This window comes from Pectinophora gossypiella, chromosome 3 (assembly GCF_024362695.1).
Source record: "Pectinophora gossypiella chromosome 3, ilPecGoss1.1, whole genome shotgun sequence".
Classification (NCBI taxonomy): domain Eukaryota; kingdom Metazoa; phylum Arthropoda; class Insecta; order Lepidoptera; family Gelechiidae; genus Pectinophora; species Pectinophora gossypiella.
This window is the reverse complement of record NC_065406.1, coordinates 8,838,768-8,861,794: the sequence shown is the minus strand read 5'-3', so window position 1 is coordinate 8,861,794 and position 23,027 is coordinate 8,838,768. Positions and strand designations below refer to the sequence as shown.

The window sequence follows — 23,027 nt, the reverse complement described above, 5'->3', positions numbered from 1 at the left end:
GAAGTTCGCCAACACGCATCGAGCTTATCCGATGAAGAATACCTGCCTACTTCTAAATGATCCTAAAGCTCGCAATAACGAATTATAGGATCATTAATAACTACCACGACATAACAGAGCTCACTATTTTTAATCTGTACAACATTTACTACTTTACGACTTCGGAATATTTACGTCACATAACTTTAGGTATTATAGGCTCACTTACCCTGGTATAGAGGTCACAGGTGCACGTATGGAAGACCTTTCCGTAGATGCAGATGTCTTTGCCGACGTCTAGGTCCTTCCAATGCCAGTATTCGCCCAAATCGTTCTTAGGTATCTTGCCCCTCTTCACCAGTCTACCTTGCCATATTCCGGAGTTCTAAAAGTAAAAACAAAGAAGTTGTATGATAATTTTATCTATCATTTGTCTATTCAAAATTCTACCTGTATATAGATACAGATAGTGGATAGCCACTGCTGCTTCTCTTAGACGCCACTCAACCATCGCTTTTTTTTAAGAATTATGGGTAGAAAACATTTCTGATCAAGGTTCCAAACACAGCCACAACTCGGTCAATAATAATTAAGTACCCGGTTGATTGAGGGGAGGCCTGTGCCCAGCAGTGGGACGTATATAGGCAGTTTATGTAATTACGTATAGTTTAAACAATTTCATAATTTAATCAGAAGTGCCCTTTATTAATGTCGTTATTTCAAAATTATTTAATTCTCCAACTACCAATCATCCTTTGACAGTTTGATCGCCAACTAAAACCCGATAAAAATCGTGAACTATGCAGCTTCTATGGATACGTACGTTGTTGTTTTTAACCTACTAAAATGTTTCCTCTAACAACGGCAGAAGTTCCGTAAGTAGAACATTGGAATTGAAACAGCAACTTATATAAGCCAGCGATACACGTAAAGTATTTACGAGCAATCGGGAATGGCAGAGCGACGAACGCATAGAATGCTCGGTGCTCGGCTGGCCGTTAGCAGGCGCCGCCGCTCGCATTCAAAACGAGACAAATGTCTGCTCATTTGCTAGCTCTGCTCCAGATTCGCTTACAATCATTTCCAGGGAATTGTGTTTCATATAGAACCGAATACATGAACGGATTGAGGAAATAGGTTACAGAAATGCAGCCCTGCCTATTTCACACTGCAATATTTATACCAAAAGATCTGCAATATTTATATCTTCAATGTTGATAATAGAAGTAAAATTATTACAGAACAAAACAGAAATCAAAAAATCATTAAGTAATCGTTTTATGTTTGGTAGTAAAGGAAACCAGAACAAAGCGAGTCGAGCATTTTTGAAATCTGAACGAAAGCCATTCAAATTAAGCGGATATGGGCGGGTAAAAAGCCGGCGGTGGCGGGCAGCATTGTTCATCTCGTTATTGAGGATGAATGGCGCTCGTAAGCTTCTGAAAAGAAAAAGAAAAATAGAATGACTTCGAGAACCGCCGCCAGCGACACACAGCCGCCGGCCGCCATCGCGTCACATGCACACGCCACATTCAAATGGGATTCCCGCTCATTTGGCATGAATATTCCACGGCTAACAACCGCACTCCATTCTGAAAACGCATCGACAATACCCTTAACCGACCTGAAAATTCATCACGTCTCGTGACAACACGTTGTAAGTTGGGACAATCTAATACTTGTAAGTTCGTAACACAAACGTGACAACAGGTAACGGACCCGACTTTATTTGGTTAGGACAACAATCATTTACGAAGTACAATCGACTTTATATTCTAAACGGAGCCGTAAGGGTGATTCAATTGGAAAAGCTTGTCGAATCCAACATGGTTTTAAACTCAGGTGCAATTTGCTCTTGCAATATTGAGATTTGCCAGAGCCGCCTCATAGTGGGGGAATGTTATTTTACAAAACACGTGGAGCAAACGATACACACAGAGAATAACAAGTAGCCACAGAGAGGAGACAATTCTGATATTGCTATGGCCACGGTCGGAGCTACGGCGCGACACTCTCGTAACAAGAAAACGTCCCAGTATTAGGTACCCACTTACATAAGAATGGGTCTGGATCAACTGAGATGAGATAATCAAAAGCATAAATAGATTTCATAATGTTTTGCGAATTGTTATATGGTTCAAATTCAAAGATGTATCGGAAGGATTTGATTGATTTTTATATCAATTTGAGAGAACAAAAGAGATTTCATAACGCTATACAGGGTGTTAATTACACCGTACTGAAAACTGAGGGGGATGTTTCAGCTTATGATTCTGAGTTAAAATTATTTTCAATTCCACACTTTTGCGACGGAAATTTCCACTAAATATTATCGCAGAATCATGGTATGAATCATCCCTCAAAGTTTTCACTAACACGCTATATACACTTCAAGATAAGCATGTGCCACTTTTGGCACCATCATTGTAGCATGGTAGATGAAACAAATTATAAAAATCGTTACTATAATTATATATGAAAATGCCATTATAAAATACACTTATGCCGTGTTGTGATCTAGCCATAGAGGCAGCCAATCAGCTCGCGACACCAAACACTTCAGGACCCCGATACCGACCCCGCCGGCGTGGTCGACAATTTCCTTCAATCAGCGCTTATCGCTATCGACCCGCTAGGGTCGATTAATTCTTTCAAATATTTTTCCTCTCAGACGACGCCCTGAGCCGAGGTTCGCGCCCAACTGGGCACCCTCAGGCCTGTTGTCTTAAACGTTGTACCGGGTGAGAGCCTTCAGCGCTTCCCATTTGTCCGGCCAAGTAGTTAATGCCATCTGCAGCAAATCTACAATAAGTCACGTCAAAAAAAGCCGTGTTGTGAATACTGCAATACAAGGATTTGCGATTGGCCTAGGCTACGTGAGGAGACTTTACTCTTTCAATCGAATTTTATGTTTTCCAACCTATAAATTCAAGATGTTCGGTCTCCCAAGACGACGTAACGAAGAAATAGTAGAAGTTTTATCCGATAGACCTCGTACGCCTTATTAGAACGAATAAAAAACCTAGTTAATGGTAATTGTAAAGAAATAATTCGTATTTACGTCACGGATTTAATCACCCTTGTGTAAATATATTTTCTATCTATTTACTCAGCCTGTAACCACCCAGTGCTGGGTATAGGCCTCCTCTCTTTCACGCCATCCTTTCCGGTCCTGTGCAAGTCTAATCCATTGCTTTCCGACGTCACAATATCATCCGACCATCGGGCTGGTGGTCTACCTCGACATCGCATATCATCACTTGGCGACCGTTCATAACAGCCTTAGTTCATCTGTTGACTTCCCGTCTTGCCAAGTATCCAGCCCAACTCCACTTAAGCTTAGCGATTCTTATACATACATCTTCGACTTTATTCTCAAACGACGAGGTGGACGCCTAACATGGCGCGCTCCATAGCCCGTTGTGCCAATCGAATTTTATAAATGTGCCTGACGCACTGGCCAGCGAGGACTTTTATGGCTAATATCCCTCCCAAATATATTTTACTTGACACTAAATATTTTCTACTAAGTAAGCACCTACTTAATGTAATACCTATGTAAACCAAGTATGCAAAGCTTTTAAAATCTCTGAAACGTTCTTACCTATCACTTACAGGGTGTGATCGATCAGATACCTAATACATACATAAACAGCCTATATACGTCCCACTGCTGGGCACAGGCCTCCCCTCAATCAACCGGAGGGTGTATGGAGCATACTCCACCACGCTGCTCCAATGCGGGTTGGTGGAGGTGTTTTTACGGCTAATAGCCGGGACCAACGGCTTAATGTGCCCTCCGAAGCACGGAATCATCTTACTTTTTCGGACAATCAGGTGATTCAAGCTTGAAAAGTCCTTACCAAACAAAGGACAGTCTCACAAAGTGATTTCGACAATGTCCCCATCGGGAATCGAACACGAACCTCCAGATCGTGAGCCTTACGCTCAAGCCACTAGACCACGGAGGCTGTTGATACCTAATAAATCATAATATACAAAATCCAACTTGTATGTAAATCTAATCACCTCAAAGTGAAAGAACGAAAGAATGTTAAAGAGTGATTTTTGCTCTTTTACATATTTTCCATCTATTTTCTTCACCTTATGGCCTACAAGAAATAGCTTTAAGCAATAAGACCGCCATTTGCCACGTAGTTAAGTCACTTTTGAAACTATTTGATTTTATTTTAGTGCCATAAAGTAAATTTGAATTTGAAACTAATACCAACAGTAATAAAAACGATTCTTACCCTGACGCGTGGCTCCATGACCGTCATAGAATCATCTTCGAGGAAGTATATGATGTTGACAAGACGCACTCGGTAGGTCTCGACGGGGCTGTCATATACACCTTGTTTGAAGAACGCCGTGAAGTTGAGGCATCGCTTGTCGTAGGTCACCCAATGCGGTATGACAGCGGGTAGGGCCGCTTGCTTTACACGCCCGTATGTTAGAGATGGGTCGTAACTGTGAAGATGAAACAACGGTCATTTCATAATTATATTCATCATTATTATTAACATCCCCACTGCTGGACCACGGGCCTTCCCTATGGATGGGTAGGGAGATCGGGCCTTAAACCATCACGCGGGCTCAGTGTGGATTGATGGTTATTAACGACTGCTAATGCAGCCGGGACCTACGGCTTAACGTGCCTTCCGAAGTACGGAGGAGCTCGAGATGAAACTTTTTTTTGTGGTCACCTATCCTATGACCGGCCTGTGCGAAAGTTGCTTAACTTCAACAATCGCAGACCGAGTGCGTTTACCGCTGCGCCACCGAGCTCCTCCTACATAATTATATTATACTAGCTTTTGGCCGCGACTTCGTCCTCGTGGCGTGTTATAAAAGAGAGATCTTTGTGTGTGTGGGAGTGCATATCAAATTTCAAGCATCTAACTTATGCAATTTAGATTTCTTCATACAATTTTTTTTTTCCGCTAACTCCCATTTTTCAAATTACAGCCATAACTAAACTTTATATTTACTAAGGTACGCATGCATGCTAGATTGAAAACATCTATCTTACGCGGTTTCGATTTTTCCATACAAATGTTTCTTCCCGCTAACTCCCGTTTCCGGCCAAGTAGTTAATGCCATCTGCGGCAAATCTACAATAAGTAACGTCAAAAAAAAAAAAAGCTAACTCCCGTTTCCGTGGGAATTTTGCAATATCCTGTTGCAACTAAGCTTTAATTTAACTAAGGTACCTGCATGCCAAATTTCAAGCGTCTAACTTAAGCGGTTTAGATTTTTCATACAAAATTATTTTCCCGCTAATTCCCGTTCCCGTGGGAATTCCGGGAATTCCTTTCTTAGTGCACCTCTACAGTACCTAAGCTACGTCCCTTCCAAATTTCAAGTGCCTACGTTTAGCCGATTAGGCTGTGCGTTGATATGTCAGTCAGACAGTTTCTCCTTTTATATATTTAGATTCATAATAATAGACTAGTTTCCAACTAGTCAAATCTGTTACTCTTTACTAAACGTCAAAACACGAAATTATTATGGAATTTGTATGAAAAAGCAACACGTGACGTCATAGCAAAACGTGACAAAATTCTTTATTAAAATATAAATAAGTTAAATAGAAAAAAAGAAAACTTATTTGTCACCTTTAGATCTGTCTTTATTTAGTAATCAGATTGTCATATTTTATCTTTGACCCAGGAAACTACCCAAACTAAATTTATTAGGTACCTTATTGCCTGAAGAGACATAAAGTTACGTTGGAATTAGTAAACATACATTTGCCGCCCTTAATCCTTCATCATCAGCCGTACGACGCCCACTGCTGGGCATAGGCCTCCCCCAAGGATCTCCACGACGATCGGTCCTGCGCTGCCCGCATCCAGCGGCTTTCCGCGACCTTCACCAGATCGTCGGTCCACCTTGTAGCGTCGCACTGAACGTCGTCCGACACGTGGTCGCCATTCTAGAACCTTTCCGCCCCATCGGCCATCGGTTCTCCTCGCTATGTGTCCTGCCCACTGCCACTTCAACTTTGCAATTCTCCGAGCTATGTCGGTGACTTTAGTTCTCCTGGGGATCTCCTCATTTCTGATTCGATCGAGCAGGGAAATACCGAGCATAGCTGTCTCCATTGCCCGCTGAGCGACACCGAGCCTCCTCACGAGACCCATAGTAAGCCGCCACGTCTCACTGCCGTAGGTCATCACTGGCAACTGGTCAAAGACTTTCGTCTTGAGACACTGAGGTATTTTGGACGAGAAGATATTCCGCAGCTTCCCGAACGCTGCCCATCCGAGTTGGATCCGACGATAGATCTCTTTCTCGAAGTTGGACTTACCTAACTGGATTATTTGTCCTAGGTAAATGTACTGGTCTACAACTTCGAGTGTAACGTTCCCAACCTGAACTGGAGTGGGTGCGACATGGTCGTTGGACATAATTTTTGTCTTTGCCATGTTCATGCTAAGACCCACTCGTTGGGATGCGTAACTGAGATGCTCGAGCATGGTGTTCAGGTCTTCCAGGGTCTCAGCCATTAGGACTATATCATCGGCAAATCGAAGGTGCGTCAGGTACTCGCCGTTGATGTTGATTCCAAATCCTTTCCAGTCCAGAAGCTTAAAAATATCCTCCAATGCAGCAGTGAACAGTTTCGGAGAGATGATATCTCCCTGTCTCACTCCTCGCTGCAGTTGGATCGGATTAGAACTCTGGCTCTGTACTCGAACTGACATAGTGGCATTTTGGTAGAGGTCCCTTAGCACTTCGATGTACCTATGGTCCACTTGGCACCTCTGAAGAGACTGCAACACCGCCCAGGTCTCGATCGAATCAAAGGCTTTCTCATAGTCCACAAACGCCAAGCAAAGTGGCAGATTATACTCTTCGGTCTTCTGTATAACCTGCCGCAGCAGTTAATCCTTATAAAGTAGATTAATGCCGGGTTTCCACTGACGCGGAGATGGGCGCAGAAGAGCGGAGACGTGCAGATTTGACCAACCACAGCGTTCGAGAGAACGAAAAACGAAGACGCTCTGTCACTCTCTCCCTCAAGGTGATTGGTCGATTCCTGAACATCTCCGCTCATCTCCGCACAGCTCCGCGTCAATGGAAACGCACCCTAATAAGCATTTAAAAAGCAATTTGTAACCACTTCTACGAAGAAGCATATACTAATTATCAAAATAACAGAAAAGTTACAGACAGAACTGCTTACCTAATTACATAACGAATCGTAAGCTCAGGTAAACGAATACAAACACACGGAAGCTTTAGCGTACGTTTCTGTAAGTTTTTGAATATTCAGTTCACTACTCTCCAAGGGATACATGAGAATGTCTATCGTAAAATCTATCTAGGCGTATATAGCAAATCACTGTATGTACAATCGAATACGCCAATAAAATTCGGTAGGTAAACTCACTAACTAACTTTATAGGTTAATAAATTATACATACACATTCGTATTTTATTTCCAACTAATTAAATAAGAAATTCTTTATGTGAATTTTATCGAATTGAAAACAAGTTACCCAATTTAAAATATTATTTTTCTACATTTATTTACATACAATACTAATAACCTAATAGCAATGTCACAGATGTCAGAGAAAATACGAAATAATTGAAGGTTATTTATTGGTAGGTACTTTAAATAAGTATCTTTTGTTATCAATGTGCATTTGAACCGACTTTATTTAAAGATATTTTGATTTTGCGACTGCCAAATTAAAATACTTTAAAACATGGAACAACTGAAGCTTACGGAGGCGTGTGACCTAACTTGTAATTGGACTTGTGTTTTCTTCAAGTTGGAAACTCAAATGGACCTGCCAATACCTTCAGCAGGGTCTGCACGACAACCACGGCGCGATTTGTTATATCTAAGGCTTCAGCGATTAAGCGAAGCAGCTATCTACGTAGATAAACGTCGTACGGCTATTGGTCACAGCCCTCGATTTAATTAACGGATGCCATGCCGCGAGGGCAGGTTACATAAGCGATAACCGCGAAAATGTGATAATAAATTAATACACATTTATAACATAAGTTAAAGAGGAGGCGAACGTCGTGTCTTATAAGGAAGTGAAGGAATTGGCTTTTGATAGATAAGAATGGAGAATGCTACACCGACAAGAGCGTGGCTCTTAAATTAGTGATGAATATCACTCATAACTAGGTACATTTGCAATTGGGGTAGTCAGAGGTACACTCATCGCAAGATGAACTGAGTACCCAGGATGAAGATAGCCTTTAGTCTCAGTAGTACGGTTGTTTTGTCCGGTCACGTACTACTGAGCCCTTTTTAGTCTCATTAGTACGGTTATGACGTCAAACCGAACTGTTGAGCCTATAGCTGTAGTTCGGTTAGTGGTGGGCAAAACCTGGTGTGACCACGAGTCCGAAGGGCTTTAAATAACAGCCGGCATTCGGGCAAAGCTCACTCTGCAGTGAACGTTGGCATATCTATGTACATTGGTATACGAACTTGTTAAACCTGAATGAAGAAGGGAAGTTAGGCAGAAGAACAGGTTCTAATTTTTTTACAAAGAAAATGATTTTGGTTCCGATTTTTACTATTAAATATGAGTACTGAAGTAGTACTGAGGAACTGAAGTTAAGTACAAGAAGTAAGTAAGTTATGTTATGTTTTTTTACAAATAAAATTATTTTCGTTCAATATTATTTACTATTTAATAAAAAATATTTCGCTTTCTAATACTTTTTGTGATTTTTATATAACCTCCTTAACCGGACTACTGATACCAAAAAAGTCACATAAGTTCGGTTTGACGTCATAACCGTACTAATGAGACTTTTTTGGTATCAGTAGTTCGGGGCCGGACAAAACAACCGTACTACTGAGACTAGAGGGAAGATAGGTCGCGAGCCGTATCGCCGTCCGTAATAGTCTAGTCAACTGTGTTAGTGGAAAATAGAAAAAACATAAACTCTTAATTATTCTACTTGGCTTATGAACTGACAGCCTGTCGCTTTACAGTAGATTCCCAGGGGTGGCTGCAAGTCGTTTCATGCTAGCTCATCACATTACCCGCATATCCGAAGAAAATATCGTATCTGCCTTGAACGTTTCATTTCCTATACTGATGATTTCCAAGACTAGTTGCAAGTCGTTTCCGATTTGTTGCTACAACCAAATAAAATATGTTTAACTGTCAATCATTCCTTGCTGATCATACCACTACATATCCGAAGAAAATTTCGTATCTGCCTTGAGCGTTTCATTTCGTTTTCGATTTAAACGGTCTGAGGTTGGCTATGATTGGCAGTCTGATTGACGGCCGGAAAACTAGCGTGAATTACATTTCAACGTTCACGTACGGAAATAGTTCCGTCCAACTCATAGGAGTTGGTTGCACATTATGGGTGTAATGTAACTGAAATTTCATAGCTTTTCTTTCGTAGTGCTTGTATGTAAAATACGATGCGTTCAGCTGCTTGTCTTCCCATGGGCATATGTTAGAAACACAACTGAGGTAATTTCTAAAAAATATAACATTATTATAGGTTTAATAGGCTGTTCACCCCCGTCACCTGATCATCTGAGGACTTCGTATCAAAAGTGGCTATAAGTTATAGGTTCACACAAAATAAAAAATAAAAATAAAATAAAATATATTCCTTATATTGTGAAGGTTCTTACTGTATTCATTTTGAGAAAGACTCGCTATGTCTTTGCTGTTTCGCGCTTCTTACATTATATATTTTTAACCTCATCAAAATTCAACATTTCATACACTCGTCTCATATACATGCCAAAATATACGACCGAACCTTTATCATTTACATCTTCAAGTACAGCACTCACCTTTATTTTGCAAGACACAAACGTATCTTTGTCTTCTTAGTAAAAAAATGTATGTAACGAAGACAATATTATAGACAATAAAAAGTAGGTAAGTAAGTAAATAAAATTCTACTACAAGAAAACACAGAACCTATCCAATTGTGTTTTCAAAAATAATATATCACTATTATTGAAATATCAAACTTTTTTCTATTTTTTTAAATTGAGCAAGACTTAGACCGTACGTACATAGACCAAATTGGCGATATCCTTAGAAAAGGTTCAGTACGATCTACTCTGAACCGACGTGCGTGTATGAAACGATTGATGAATGTGGAGGAAGCAATAAAAGTGCGTCAGTTTCTGCTTATCACAGTGGGAAATAGGCGTGAGTTTATGTGTGTGTAATTATTCCAGCGACAGTTTTCTCAAGTGACGTAGCGTCCTTTCTAAGCAACGAAGAGTAGATTTATCATAAGTATAAAGTTGTTAGAATCAATATCTTTGAACACCCTTCGATCAGTGCGTGTCTTTGTATGTTTTTCCACTGTATTTATTTGTTTATTAAAGGTCACCAACAGAGTTAACAACAAGTCTCCTACAGAAAAAAATCTTCATAAAATGACATAGTATTTGTTACCCTAATTATAGGTGACAACGTCATGCAATAGACTTACAGCAAAGATAAACTAGCCTAAATCTAATTGTACAAAAGAAAAGCAAAAAAGTAAAAAGTAAAATGTAAATTAAAAAAATAATAATAAAGATAACAAAATGATGAATGCGACCAAGAATGTGTCAGCCTCGCGCAGTTTTAACTTTAGTTATTAATTTCAAATAAGATAACTTCGCCTGACTTGTACTTACTTTACGGAATCCTCAGGTTGAGCAAAGGCGTTGCTGTCGACGTCAGTGTCTGTGCCTCCTGGACCACGGACCTTCATGTCAGGGAACCGATAGCCCTGTTGTAACTTCAGGGACGGGTACAGGTGGAACTGTGTCTTGGTGGGGTCTGAGAACGTCAGCCCCGGTAGCTTTGGTAGCCCCCACGCCATATTGATCTGGATACAATAAAAATATATTAGAACAAAAAACATCATAATATTATGTTAAGCTGCCGCTGCTGTTATTGTGGTGCCGTGGCAGCCCAGTTGGTAGAACGTTTGCCTCTCACTTTGAGGTCGCAGGTTCGAATCCAGCACAGGCCTACCAATGATTGTCGAATTTGTTTTCGAATTCATGTTTGGATCATAAATGATTATCACGTGCTCAGCGGTGAAGGAAAACATCGATCATGAGAAATCCCACATTCCCGAGAAATGCATTTTCGGATATGACCTAAACTGTATTGGGCTGGTTTTTCCTTCGCGGGTTAGAAGGTCAGACAGGCAGTCGCTTCTGTAAAAAAACCGGATCTTCAGGATAGGTAAGCGGACCCTGTGAAAAACGGGATAATGCCTATCTTCAGAGGGATTGCGTTTTTTTTAATATGATGGAACAAAAGGTTCACTTTATAGATATTTTTTTCATCTCCCATGATATGACGGATGAATCATAGGACTTTGTACCAAAGGTGACAACAAGTTGTCTTCTGATTCGCGTGAGCTCATAATGTATGTAGCTTGTCGTAAGGTGTGGTGTGGAGAGTCGCTTTTGTACTAGTAGGGTGAGAGGCTTTACTTTACTCCAAGTGTCTTAAGCCTGTGGTTACACAACGCTATAATTTTAGCGCGACTGCCGCCTCTTGTTCACACGCTGTCCTGTACACTGCACTTCGAGCAAGAATCATTTAACCACTTTGAGTAGGTTAAACACTGTTTTCTTAATACACACACACATATTCAAAACATTTATACATTCACCTAGAAAGATTTAAAATTAACTGTAGGCTTTGTAAGTAAGATGATTCCGTGCTTCGGAGGGCACGTTAAGCCGTTGGTCCCGGCTATTGGCCGTAAAAACACCTCCACCAACCCGCACTGGAGCAGCGTGGTGGAGTATGCTCCATACCCCCTCCGGTTGATTGAGGGGAGGCCTGTGCCCAGCAGTGGGACGTATTTAGGCAGTTTATGTATGTTATGTTATGTAGGCTTTGAACAGTAGAATACAATAATACATCTCACGTAAGAGGACGCTTACTTTAAATATGCAACAAAAACAGAAACATATTTAGTTTTGATTCGCGATTGATAAATGTGGAGGAAGCAAGAGAAGTGTGTCAGGATCGAAGCAAATGGAATTCTATAGTCTCTGCTTACCCCGGTGGGAAATAGGCGTGAGTTTATGTATGTATGTATGTTATACATTCACGAGGAAGTTCACAGTACAAAAGGCGGCAAATGACAGGAATCACTTGACGTAAACTTATTATTAATTAGGTTTCACATCTGGTACCTGCTATTATGTATTTTGTGTCCGGGAGCACGAATACTTATATAGGTATCTAATTGTAGCATGATTCCTTCTATATATTTGTTCGTAGACAACGGCAGCCGTACAACAACTTACGTAGGCGCAAAATAATAACGCGCCCTTAGAGTAAATAAAGTAAAGGGTAAATATGAGGTAAAACCTACAAAAGATCCGCACGGAACAGTAAAGAATATAGAATAGTCTTGTAGGATGCGAATACATACATACATACATAAACACACGCCTATTTCCCACCGGGGTAAGCAGAGACTATAGAATTCCATTTGCTTCGATCCTGACACACTACTCTTGCTTCCTCCACATTCATCAATCGCGAATCAAAACTAAATATGTTTCTGTTTGTGTTGCAAACATAAAGTAAGCGTCCTCTTACGCGAGATGTATTGTATTCTGCCGTTCAAAGTCTACAATTAATTTTAAATCTTTCTAGGTACTTTTGTGTTTTCCTAAAATACCTAACTTAAAATTCCTTAAGTATAGTTATAAATAAAAGCTTACTCAAGTATTATATTTAGTCTAACTGCAAGCTACTCTTCATTAACATTTGAAAGCAAAATACCTATTTGCACAGTGTTAACAACAATAGTAGTCAAGTAGTACTTGTGAGTGAAGTTGCCTGCAGTTGCAGAGCTTCGTGTGTAAGTAGGCACTCTTGAACTACGGGTGATGTGAACTTTGCTGCAAGTTGCAAATTCTGTTTACAACTCCCAGTGGGATTTGAACTGAGCGAACAAATAAGAACTGCTTCGTAATTTGAAAATTCGGAAGACATGTGATGGGCAGCCGAGTAGCTGGTTGCATCATCAATCAAGTAGCGTACGCCAGGAAAATCTCCAATAAGTGTGAGTAATCATGCACAAATATCCCTCTGAACTGCGTTGAGAAATTCCTCCACCGCCTCACAGTTCTGGCTGAGAAGCAGCGTGGTGAAGTATGCTTCATACTCCCCTCTCGGTCAATTAGAGAAAGAATAGGTATAATTTGTCGGCAAAATTAACCTTTTTGTGAAATCTTTCAAATATCTGTCATTTGGAAGTTTCATGTAGATAATACATTATTTTATAAAAACAACAAAACTTACCTAAAAACAAATAAACCGGTGTACAAATCGCAATATTTCCTATCAAAATCAATCAGGCAATATCAACACATGTGAAAATGCAATGAAAAAAATTGATATTTGTTTCCAGACAGTTGTCATGCGACCAGCCGGGAAATGCAATCAACACTCGTTGCTACGCGACAATAGTTACGCCGATATTCATAATTCCCTCCAATCTTATTGAAACTTCCTTCAGCCTTCTTCGATCGGAAGAAAATTAATTCCCAGTGTATGGAATATATCTGTCGTTTATAATATAATAAATCAAATGGAATAATAATCTTTACTAGATATTCACAGTCTGTAGCAAAGATGTATATATGTTAGGTACTACGATTTTGGTCTGGTCTGTAGAGTGGAATGAACTTGAACCTTGCTTCAGACCTCTTAATCTAAACAGTTAGTAAATTGGCTACTTTCCAACTAGTCAAATCAGTTACTTTTTACTACGAAATATCAAAACATAAAATTACTTACTATGGAATTTGTTTGAAAAAGCACACGACGTCATATTAAAACGTGATAGTATATCGGACTTATTATTACGTTTTTCTTAATTAATAAATAAGTTAAATAGAATAAAGAAAATGTTATTCGTTAGTTCTAGATCTGTCTTTATTTAGCAATCAGAAATTCATAATTTATCTTGAACCTAGTAGACGGCCCAATTGAGTTGCAAATTGTGTCCTATTATTCAAAATGCAATTTAATATAATCCAACGAAATAATAGCATGACAACATAGTCCACCCAATATCAAAATGCGGACTGTGTTTGTCGGATAAACCTCCTTTAATAATTTAGTTCGCCTTTGGCTATCTGCTTTAATAACAATGGACAAGGGTTGCGCGGCGAGCCGAAACAAAGATCTCAGGTAAAAGGCGTATATAATTACATTGTTTGGTTCGACTCGTCCGTATCCAGTCCCACAGGTGGTCAAACCCCCAGGTGGTGAAACCCCCAGCACCCAATCCCCCCACTCCCTTTTTAACTGAAGGTAGGGGGTGATTAATGTGCAGCGGCTGTAAATAGCGATAGCCCTCGTCAAAGTTGCCACCAAGTGCTAAGCCGGTGTCGAGGTGTTCCGATCGGCTATACTTTTGCGACTTCAAGCTAGAACATTGTAATTAATGGTATTTACGACCCCTTACGTAATTACTCGTCCACGAAATGGCGGCTTTTGAAATAATTCCCTCGCGCTCCGGTTTGCCTACGACAATTAATTTGTATCCAAGCGTAAAATATTTTTTTTCTTCTGAAAACTTGTTACGTAGGTATCTCCGGCCAAGTAGTTAATGCCATTTGCGGCAAATCTGTGGAGCTCGGTGGCGCAGCGGTAAACGCGCTCGGTCTGCGATTGTTGAAGTTAAGCAACTTTCGCAGAGGCCGGTCATAGGATGGGTGACCACAAAAAAAGAAGTTTTCATATCAAGCTCCTCCGTGCTTCGGAAAGCACGTTAAGCCGTTGGTCCCGGCTGCATTAGCAGTCGTTAATAACCATCAATCCGCACTGGGGCCGCGTGATGGTTTAAGGCCTGATCTCTCTATCCATCCACAGGGAAGGCCCGTGCCCCAGCAGTAGGGACGTTAATGGGCTAATGATGATGATGATGCGGCAAATCTAAAAATAAGTCACGTTAAGAATGCGTAGATGAGAAAAAGAAACCAATCAATGTACAGTTCCAATAGAAGAGTACTTGTACACATAGTAGCAAATGAAACGGTGTAAGTTAAGCCTGATAATAAAATCTCTATGAAAGTACTCTTTTTACTCAGCATGAACATTATTTTATTCAACGCACAGCTACTTTTTCATTTCAATTCCTATTTTTGGAATTCGTATTCAGTGCACAACACCCGCAATAGAATTTCGCTGGAGCAACTGATTTAGTAACCAACATTCTACTGCTTACAACGTACTGAGACCAAGCCAATTCTCCCGGCTGCCGGTTGCCGATAACTTTCGGTCTATTTGGAGAATAATTTGCATCCAATGTGGATGGTGGTTAGGTACCTATTCAATCTGTCAGTTAGCGCAACATTTAGTCCATACTGCACCGTGCGTATAGCTGAATGTGTTGCTGACGTTTTCACAAAAGCTATTTCACTGTAAATTGTGTAAAGCAGGGAACTGTTTTGACGAACTTTAAATTGTTAGCACAGGTGCATTGTATCAGAATGTATGAAGACAAAACGTATTTATGGTATATTTCAGTAATGCTAAAGTTTAAGAACATCCTCCGTGGTCTAGTGATTAAAGCGTTAGGCTCACGATCTGGAGGTCCGGGTTCGATTCCCGATGGGGACATTGTCGAAATCACTTTATGAGACTGTCCTTTGTTTGGTAAGGACTTTTCAGGCTTGAATCACCTGATTGTCCGAAAAAGTAAGATGATTCCGTGCTTCGGAGGGCACGTTAAGCCGTTGGTCCCGGCTATGAGCCGTAAAAAACACCTCCACCAACCCGCAGTGGAGCAGCGTGGTGGAGTATGCTCCATACCCCCTCCGGTTGATTGAGGGGAGGCCTGTGCCCAGCAGTGGGACGTATATAGGCAGTTTATGATTATGATAAAGTTTCACGTTAATTTTGTTGCATTATTAAAGTACCTAATTGTTATGTTTACGATTTGGGTTGTTTGTTTATTTGGTGGTTTAAATTGTGAGAAACTAAATTACTTTTAAATTGCAGGTCACCATGGCGTATTTTCTGAAGGCTCTGTCGGGAGCTTCTCGACTGGCCCCACGCTACACGAGATCCCAATGTGGCGGTCCCATCCTGGCATACTCAGAAGAAGTCCTCCAAGCCAAGGCAGAAGGACAACCTATAGTCGCCCTCGAGTCCACCATCATCACCCATGGAATGCCGTACCCAGAAAACCTGGAGACAGCTGTCCAAGTCGAAAATATTATTAGAGATCGGGTAAGCCGTTTATAAGGAATATTTTCATCATTGTGAAAATACCTTCTTGCTATTGTCCATGAACAATAAAACCTGTACTCGTATTAATGGATAGACCACCCTAGTCGGAAATATAATCGTGAATTGTTGTTGTTTTAATAAATAGACATTATGAAAGATAACAACCTCTGAATTTTCTTAATTAAAAATATTTTCAAATAATTTATTTCGTTCCGCTGAGTTTCTAGGAAATCCTTATTTCTCGTAAATTTAAATAAAAGGCTACATTCCTCAAAAACAATATAGATGAAACTGTACACGATTTCCATCGTTTAACTTTCGAATTTCATGGACATTTTCATATTTTATATTTGTTTTTGGATATAAATGGTGACCCTTTTTATAACACCCAGACACAATTACATCTTCCCCCCATTATTATTCAGATCAAAATAAAGAGGAGCAATATAGGTAGCAACATAATTCTATACATAATGTGATCCAAATAACAAGTCTTAATTACTTTTGTAATGCTTCTGCTGACTGGCCGGAGTGCGCACAGGACCGCGAAAAATGGAAAAAGGAAGGGGGGGGCTGTTGCCCAGCAGTGGGCAAAAATTAAAAAAAAATCATAAATATTTTATTCTTCAAAATTGGCTTACATAACTAGCGCTTTTTAAAGGTCAAAAATTAAATAACGTATTATGTAACTGGCTGTGAAATTATTACCACATCGGAAGCTGTATCGCTGAGGGAAAGACGTGGCCAGAAAACCTCCCAGCACAGGGCCCTACTCCTACTGTTTCATGTTTAATTTAATTTTACTAGTTGTAATTTGTACGTAGTACTAAAATACTTCCATTTCAGTGTATTCTAGACGATTCATTAAGTAGCATTTATCACTAGTATTTATCAACACACATGACTTTAAGCGTGCGTATGAGAATAGTAATTAAGCTACAACTTGTGCAGGTAACTAGTGTAATATTTCAAATGTAATAATGTTCCTGGAGCGAAACAATTTCTCTGTTACGCTTTTCGGGCCATTCAAAGCATGTGTGGAAACTTAGCGTTACCATGCAGGACTAACTTTGCCGGCTCCAATGGATATTTGCAGTCGAACTATTTGACTTGATGTTGCTCTAGTTATCTTCTGGATGTTATTTGTAACTAACTGTTGAAAATTTGAACTGAATCCTTTTTAGTTTTATACTTAGAGACGAGCCGAGAGCAGACCTATTTTAAATAAATAACGTACATACAACATGAAGAAGTGAATTACCAACCTCATCAATCCTGGTGTCAGGGTTATTATTGAGCCGCCAAAGGCCCCTGACATGGCTCATGTAACAAACTTACTTACATCATTAAGTAATAACCGAGACTAACGGCTTAACGTGCCTTCCACATGGAGCATCTTACTTTCGGACACTCAGGTGATCAGCCTGTAATGTCCTAACCAAACTAAGGATCAGAAAGTGATTTTTGTGATATGTCCTTACCGAGATTCGAACCAGAAACCTCCGGATCGTGAGCCCAGCGCTCAACTACTGGATCTCAGAGACCGTTGTAATATCATTATAATAATAATAATGATCATTGACATAATGTAGGTTTAATATCGTTATACAGGGTGCGGTCCCAGCAACAGTAGCGATACTGCAAGGGCAGCTTACGATTGGACTTACAGAACAACAGCTACAGTAAGTACCACAGATCATATAATACTATAAGTACAATACAACAAAATAGGATTTCATAAAAAAAAACTACAAAACTAAACCTATATCTCACTGCTTTATCAGTTTATGAATGTTGCACATAACATAAAAATAACAATAAAATCAAAACCACCTCATCTTATTTGTCTGTTTCCTGTACTACAATTATCTACAGGGTGTTAGTGGCATCGTAACTAATACTGAGCGGGATGATTCAGACCATAATTCTGAGTTAATAACAAGTGGAATTTCCTCTCGGAAAATTAATGTAAATTTGAGTGTTTTTTAAATCATTTTCAGTTCCATAATTTTACTATCTTAACTCAGAATCGTGGTCGGAAGCACCCTTCAAAGTTTTCGTTACGATGTCACTAACACTATAATATGAGATCATATTAAAATGTATAAATATATTTATTATCAACAGGTACTTAGCGAAGGCCAAAGGCGTAGTGAAGGCCTCCAGGAGAGATCTGGCTCCAGTGGCAGCCGCTCGCAAGGACGGCGCCACAACAGTCGCTGGTACTCTGGTGGCTACACAGCTCGCCGACATACCTGTGTTTGTTACCGGCGGTATTGGTGAGTAGGAAAACAGAAACGTCTATAGTGATATTGGTGCTAATTCCTGTAAACACCATCTAATTTCAAATTATACCTGTCATTCTCTTATCCGCTGAAAAGGAAAGGGACGGGTAATCGACAAGCATAAAATTTATGGAACACACGCCAATTTTAAGCACAAATCTAAAACAACCGACTAAAAATTTTTCACTGGTCAATTACCCGACAGAATTATGTTGACACGTCAAACGGTTTGCATACCATCGAGATATCTTTTTGATTCGCCCGAGTTATCCATTCCATTCATTTCATTTCCATTTCTTTCGAGATCTGGAGGTCCGGGTTCGATTCCCGATGGGGACATTGTCGAAATCACTTTGTGAGACTGTCCTTTGTTTGGTAAGGACTTTTCAGGCTTGAATCACGTGATTGTCCGAAAAAGTAAGATGATTCCGTGCTTCGGAAGGCACCTTAAGCCGTTGGTCCCGGCTATTAGCCGTAAAAACACCTCCACCAACCCGCAGTGGAGCAGCGTGGTGGAGTATGCTCCATACCCCCTCCGGTTGATTGAGGGGAGGCCTGTGCCCAGCAGTGGGACGTATATAGGCAGTTTATGTTTATGTTATGAGTTATCCATTCATTTACTCATTCTTCCTAAAATTAAGAGCTGTCAATCATCCGTCCCTTTCCTTTTCGGTGGATAAGAAAATGACAGGTATAACTTAAAGTAAAATTAGGAGGTGTCTGCAGGAATCGGGACCATTATAAATACGAATGTAAGTCTTCTCTGTCCTTTCACTCTGAAACCACTGGGCCTATTTAGATTCTTCTCTATAAAGCCAGTGTGGGTAGGTTGTGAGATCAGTGATCGACGTCATCAACCCTGGTGTCAGGGTTACTATAAGGGTTGCCTCTGTGGTCCAGTGGTTGAGCGATGTGCCCACAATCCGGAGGTCCCAGGTTCGAATCCCGGTGGGGACAAATCACAAAAATCACTGTGTGATCCCTAGTTTGGTTAGGATATTACAGGCTGATCACCTGATTGTCCAAAAGTAAGATGATCCGTGCTTCGGAAGGCACGTTAAACCGTTGGTCCCGGTTACTACTAACTTACTGATGTAAGTACGTAGTCGTTACATGAGTCATGTCAAGAGCCTATGGCGGCTCAATAATAACCCTGACACCAGGGTTGATGAGGTTGGTAATCACCTCACAATCCACGCGATAGAAGAAGAGTTACTATTGAACCGTCAAAGGCCCCTGACATGGCTAATTGATGACTACATTGTTACTAAAGTATATAATAGCCGGAACCAACGGCTTAACGTGCCCTCCAAAGCACGTATTATCCTACTTTCGGACAATCGGGTGATCAGCCTACATTGTCCTCACCAAATTAAGGATCACAAAGTGTTTTTTTGTGATATGTCCCTAACGGGATTCGAAACCAGGAACTTCCGGATCGAAAGCCTTACGTTCAACCTCTGCGCCGCGGAGACCGTTACAGCGAATTCACAGCGACAAGTTACTAACCTAACAAAGTGCCTTATAATACAAATCTTATTATCATTTGTTGTACTAAAAGCACAAACCATGATAAACCTACTGACCGATAAATCCATTTCCAATTTGCATTATACCGCAAACAAAAGGTCTTTTAATTTCAATCAACATGTGGTTGACCGCGGTAAGTGCACTGCGCAATCACCGATTTAATGAAACAAACTTTACCTAGGGCAATTCAGAGCTCATTGCTTATTTAGATAGAACTGTGATGGTTTTAGTGGGCTAGTGAGCATTATTTGCATTCCCTCATGAGTCAGATGAAAGGTTATACCAGTTAGTTTTAGTTCGGAACTTACTTATTTGGCATTTTGAATTTTATTATAAGTAAATATTTCTTAGGATTAGATTAGGATTAGAGACCTCACGACCCTCGATTGGCCGAGAGTTAAAAATTCCCTGCATGTCATGGGAGCAAGCTACAGAGGCTGCAAAAGATCGCGAGGAGTGGAAATCTGTTATTCGAACCCTACATCCCAACAGGGGATAAAAGGATTAGAAGAAGAGAGAATAATATACATTTTAGGATTGTCTTTTGCTCCTACCAAAATTACCAAGTGCCTCCGTGGTCCAGTGGTTGAGCGTTAGACTCACGATCCGGAGGTCCTGGGTTCGAATCCCGGTGGGAACATATCACAAAAATCACTTTCTAGTTTGGTTAGGACATTACAGGCTGATCATCTGATTGTCCGAAAGTAAGACGATCCGTGCTTCGGAGGGCACGTTAAGCCGTTGGTCCCGGTTACTACTTACTTACTGATGTAAGTACGTAGTCGTTACATGAATCATGTCAGGGGCCTTTGGCGGCTCAACAGTAACCTGACACCTGGTTTGATGAGGTTGGTAATCCACCTCACAACCCACACGATAGAAGAACCAAAATTGCCATACCACTTCGCATTGGTGGTGCGAATATAATGCGCGTCCCAAATAATGTATCAAACAAATTTTAGTAAAAGCTCAGATCTACAAGTTAGTAGATCTGATTCATATCTGAGAAGTAAGTAACAGAAAATACTTATAGACGAGGCAAAATCGGAAAATTGCCAATTTAGACCTGTATAGGTAATCCAATGCTTATTTATGGTAGGAAAATAGAGTTCGAACAGGTTTTCATATTATATGGATTCTCTAGATCAGAGAAATCTCAGGAGGGTTGCGCGATTGCTCTCGAATGAATAGTTTAGAAGAAAGCGGCGCTTTCGCCTGCAACGCTGATGCAAAACACTTGTATGTTAAAAGCTTTTACGGAGCTAACCACGTGACTTCCTGAGAAGTAAGCCTGGATAATAACATGAGTTCGGGGGGTTAAAAGGCCACATCGAACCAATTCAACTAAAAAAAAATAATGCTTTGATATTAATGATTGATAAATAATGTATAATAAACTAAATAAATAATGATTGATATTTGGACATATAAATGTAAGTGCGCAATGCAAACAAATATCAAATAGCATTAAGTATTGCTGTTTTTGTATGAATTGCTTTGATGCGGTCTTTTAACCCCCTAGTTTTACTTTATACTTTTTAATTCAAAATATGCCCATCGATAGGTTGCAATAAAATCAATAATAGTCAGAAGCAACTATCAACTATTGATAGTCAAACTGTAGTCCGGTGGTGGAAAAAAAATATTGCTTCGACGTTGCTTAATCACTACGACGTACGTAGTCAACGAACCTTTTAGGCCATAACAATACATACATACATAAACTCACGCCTATTACGTACCGGGGTAAGCAGGGACTATAGAATTCCATTTGCTTTGATTCTGACAGACTTCTCTTGCTTCCTTGACATTCTTGAATCGCTTCATACACGCACGCTGGTTCAGCGTAGATCGCCATGACAATACCAGAATACTATTTTTTACTTGACAGTAACTACCTACCTGTAAGTTGAGGATATTAAATAAATAAGTTTAAGTCTGTGACGAACGAAATTCGTGTAGCAAAGCTTCCATTCGAAAATTCTTAACCGTAGTTTTATTGGAAACACCTACAAGTGGAATGAAGCGGTAAGCTCTTGCAATACGTGGGTGGAACTCTATTAAACAGAAATAGACGAGTCTAAAGCCTGGCAACTTGAGAGTAGATCTATTTTCATTGCACTGTTAGTGGTTCTATTAAGGCTATAGCACTATTAAAGTAAGCGTCTCGCGGAACTCGATACGGTACGTGGAAGGTATCAAGATGCGTACACCATTTGCATGGCAATTAACTGAATATTATGAGCTCTGACAAATATGTTCATCGTCGAGTACACACGAATGTACTGAAAATTAGTTTGTAATTGTCACTTATTCCTTTTATGAGCTACCTAGAGAGTAACGCGCAAAACAGACAGTAGAATAGCAGAAATCGTAGAATAAGGGTTCTTTTACCTACTGAGTATATAAAGCGCCAAATTTCACTTTTGCTATGTAACAAGTTGCACGGTGCAATATGAATTTATGATGTAGGTTTGATACACATTATTTGCGGTTTTAAATTAAAAAGTACATGAGAAGCAAAGAAGAATTGTAACCACTTTCGCTGTTCCTATACACCTGAAAATAGCCCAGCTTGATGATAAAAAGGGAATCACACGGATCAGCTTTCTCCTGTTCTTCTCACCAGGCCTTGTATTTATTGACAGCACAAGCGATACACAATTGTAGATATATTTAAGCGGCTATTCAGCAGCAGCAGTCGATTATTTAAATATTTAAGGAAAGAACATATTTGCGAAAAGAGAACAGAAAAAAGTCAACAGGTACTTACCACCCGATCGGGGTTCATACACAGGATTGTAAATAAACTACTTACTTACTTAAATCAAATTAGCTAGTAGGTAAGTACTTAATACTAACTGCTATAGATCATTATTTATCATGATTGGTACTTATGGGTAAATATTTATTTTTGTTTCAAGGCATTTCTAAAGAACTATAATCAATTTTGTTCTATTATTCATATCGTTCCCTGCCGTCAACACGTCAATTA

At 40.0% G+C, this 23,027-nt stretch overlaps 2 protein-coding genes across 3 annotated transcripts in view; one reads left to right on the top strand and one right to left on the bottom strand.

Moving 5' to 3' along the window:
• Nucleotides 1-10,833, bottom strand: part of LOC126382287 (EF-hand domain-containing protein 1-like) — a gene marked incomplete at its 5' end in the record, with an annotated part of 58,234 nt that extends 47,401 nt beyond the window's left edge. Inside the window, 3 exons of the mRNA XM_050032104.1 lie at nucleotides 209-364; nucleotides 4,233-4,449; nucleotides 10,631-10,833. Coding sequence (XP_049888061.1) covers nucleotides 209-364; nucleotides 4,233-4,449; nucleotides 10,631-10,833 — 576 coding nt within the window. The remainder of the gene's footprint in view (nucleotides 1-208; nucleotides 365-4,232; nucleotides 4,450-10,630) is intronic.
• The window catches only part of LOC126381856 (uncharacterized), a 148,053-nt gene that overhangs the window by 1,830 nt on the left and 123,196 nt on the right, over nucleotides 1-23,027 (top strand). Inside the window, exons 1-4 of one of the 2 annotated variants that reach the window (XM_050031379.1) lie at nucleotides 12,912-13,038; nucleotides 15,987-16,217; nucleotides 17,829-17,899; nucleotides 18,345-18,496. In XM_050031379.1, coding sequence (XP_049887336.1) covers nucleotides 15,993-16,217; nucleotides 17,829-17,899; nucleotides 18,345-18,496 — 448 coding nt within the window. In that variant the 5' untranslated portion in view covers nucleotides 12,912-13,038; nucleotides 15,987-15,992. Of the gene's footprint in view, nucleotides 1-12,911; nucleotides 13,039-15,986; nucleotides 16,218-17,828; nucleotides 17,900-18,344; nucleotides 18,497-23,027 lie in introns of those variants that run through there. The other variant, XM_050031378.1, reaches the window with a different exon arrangement.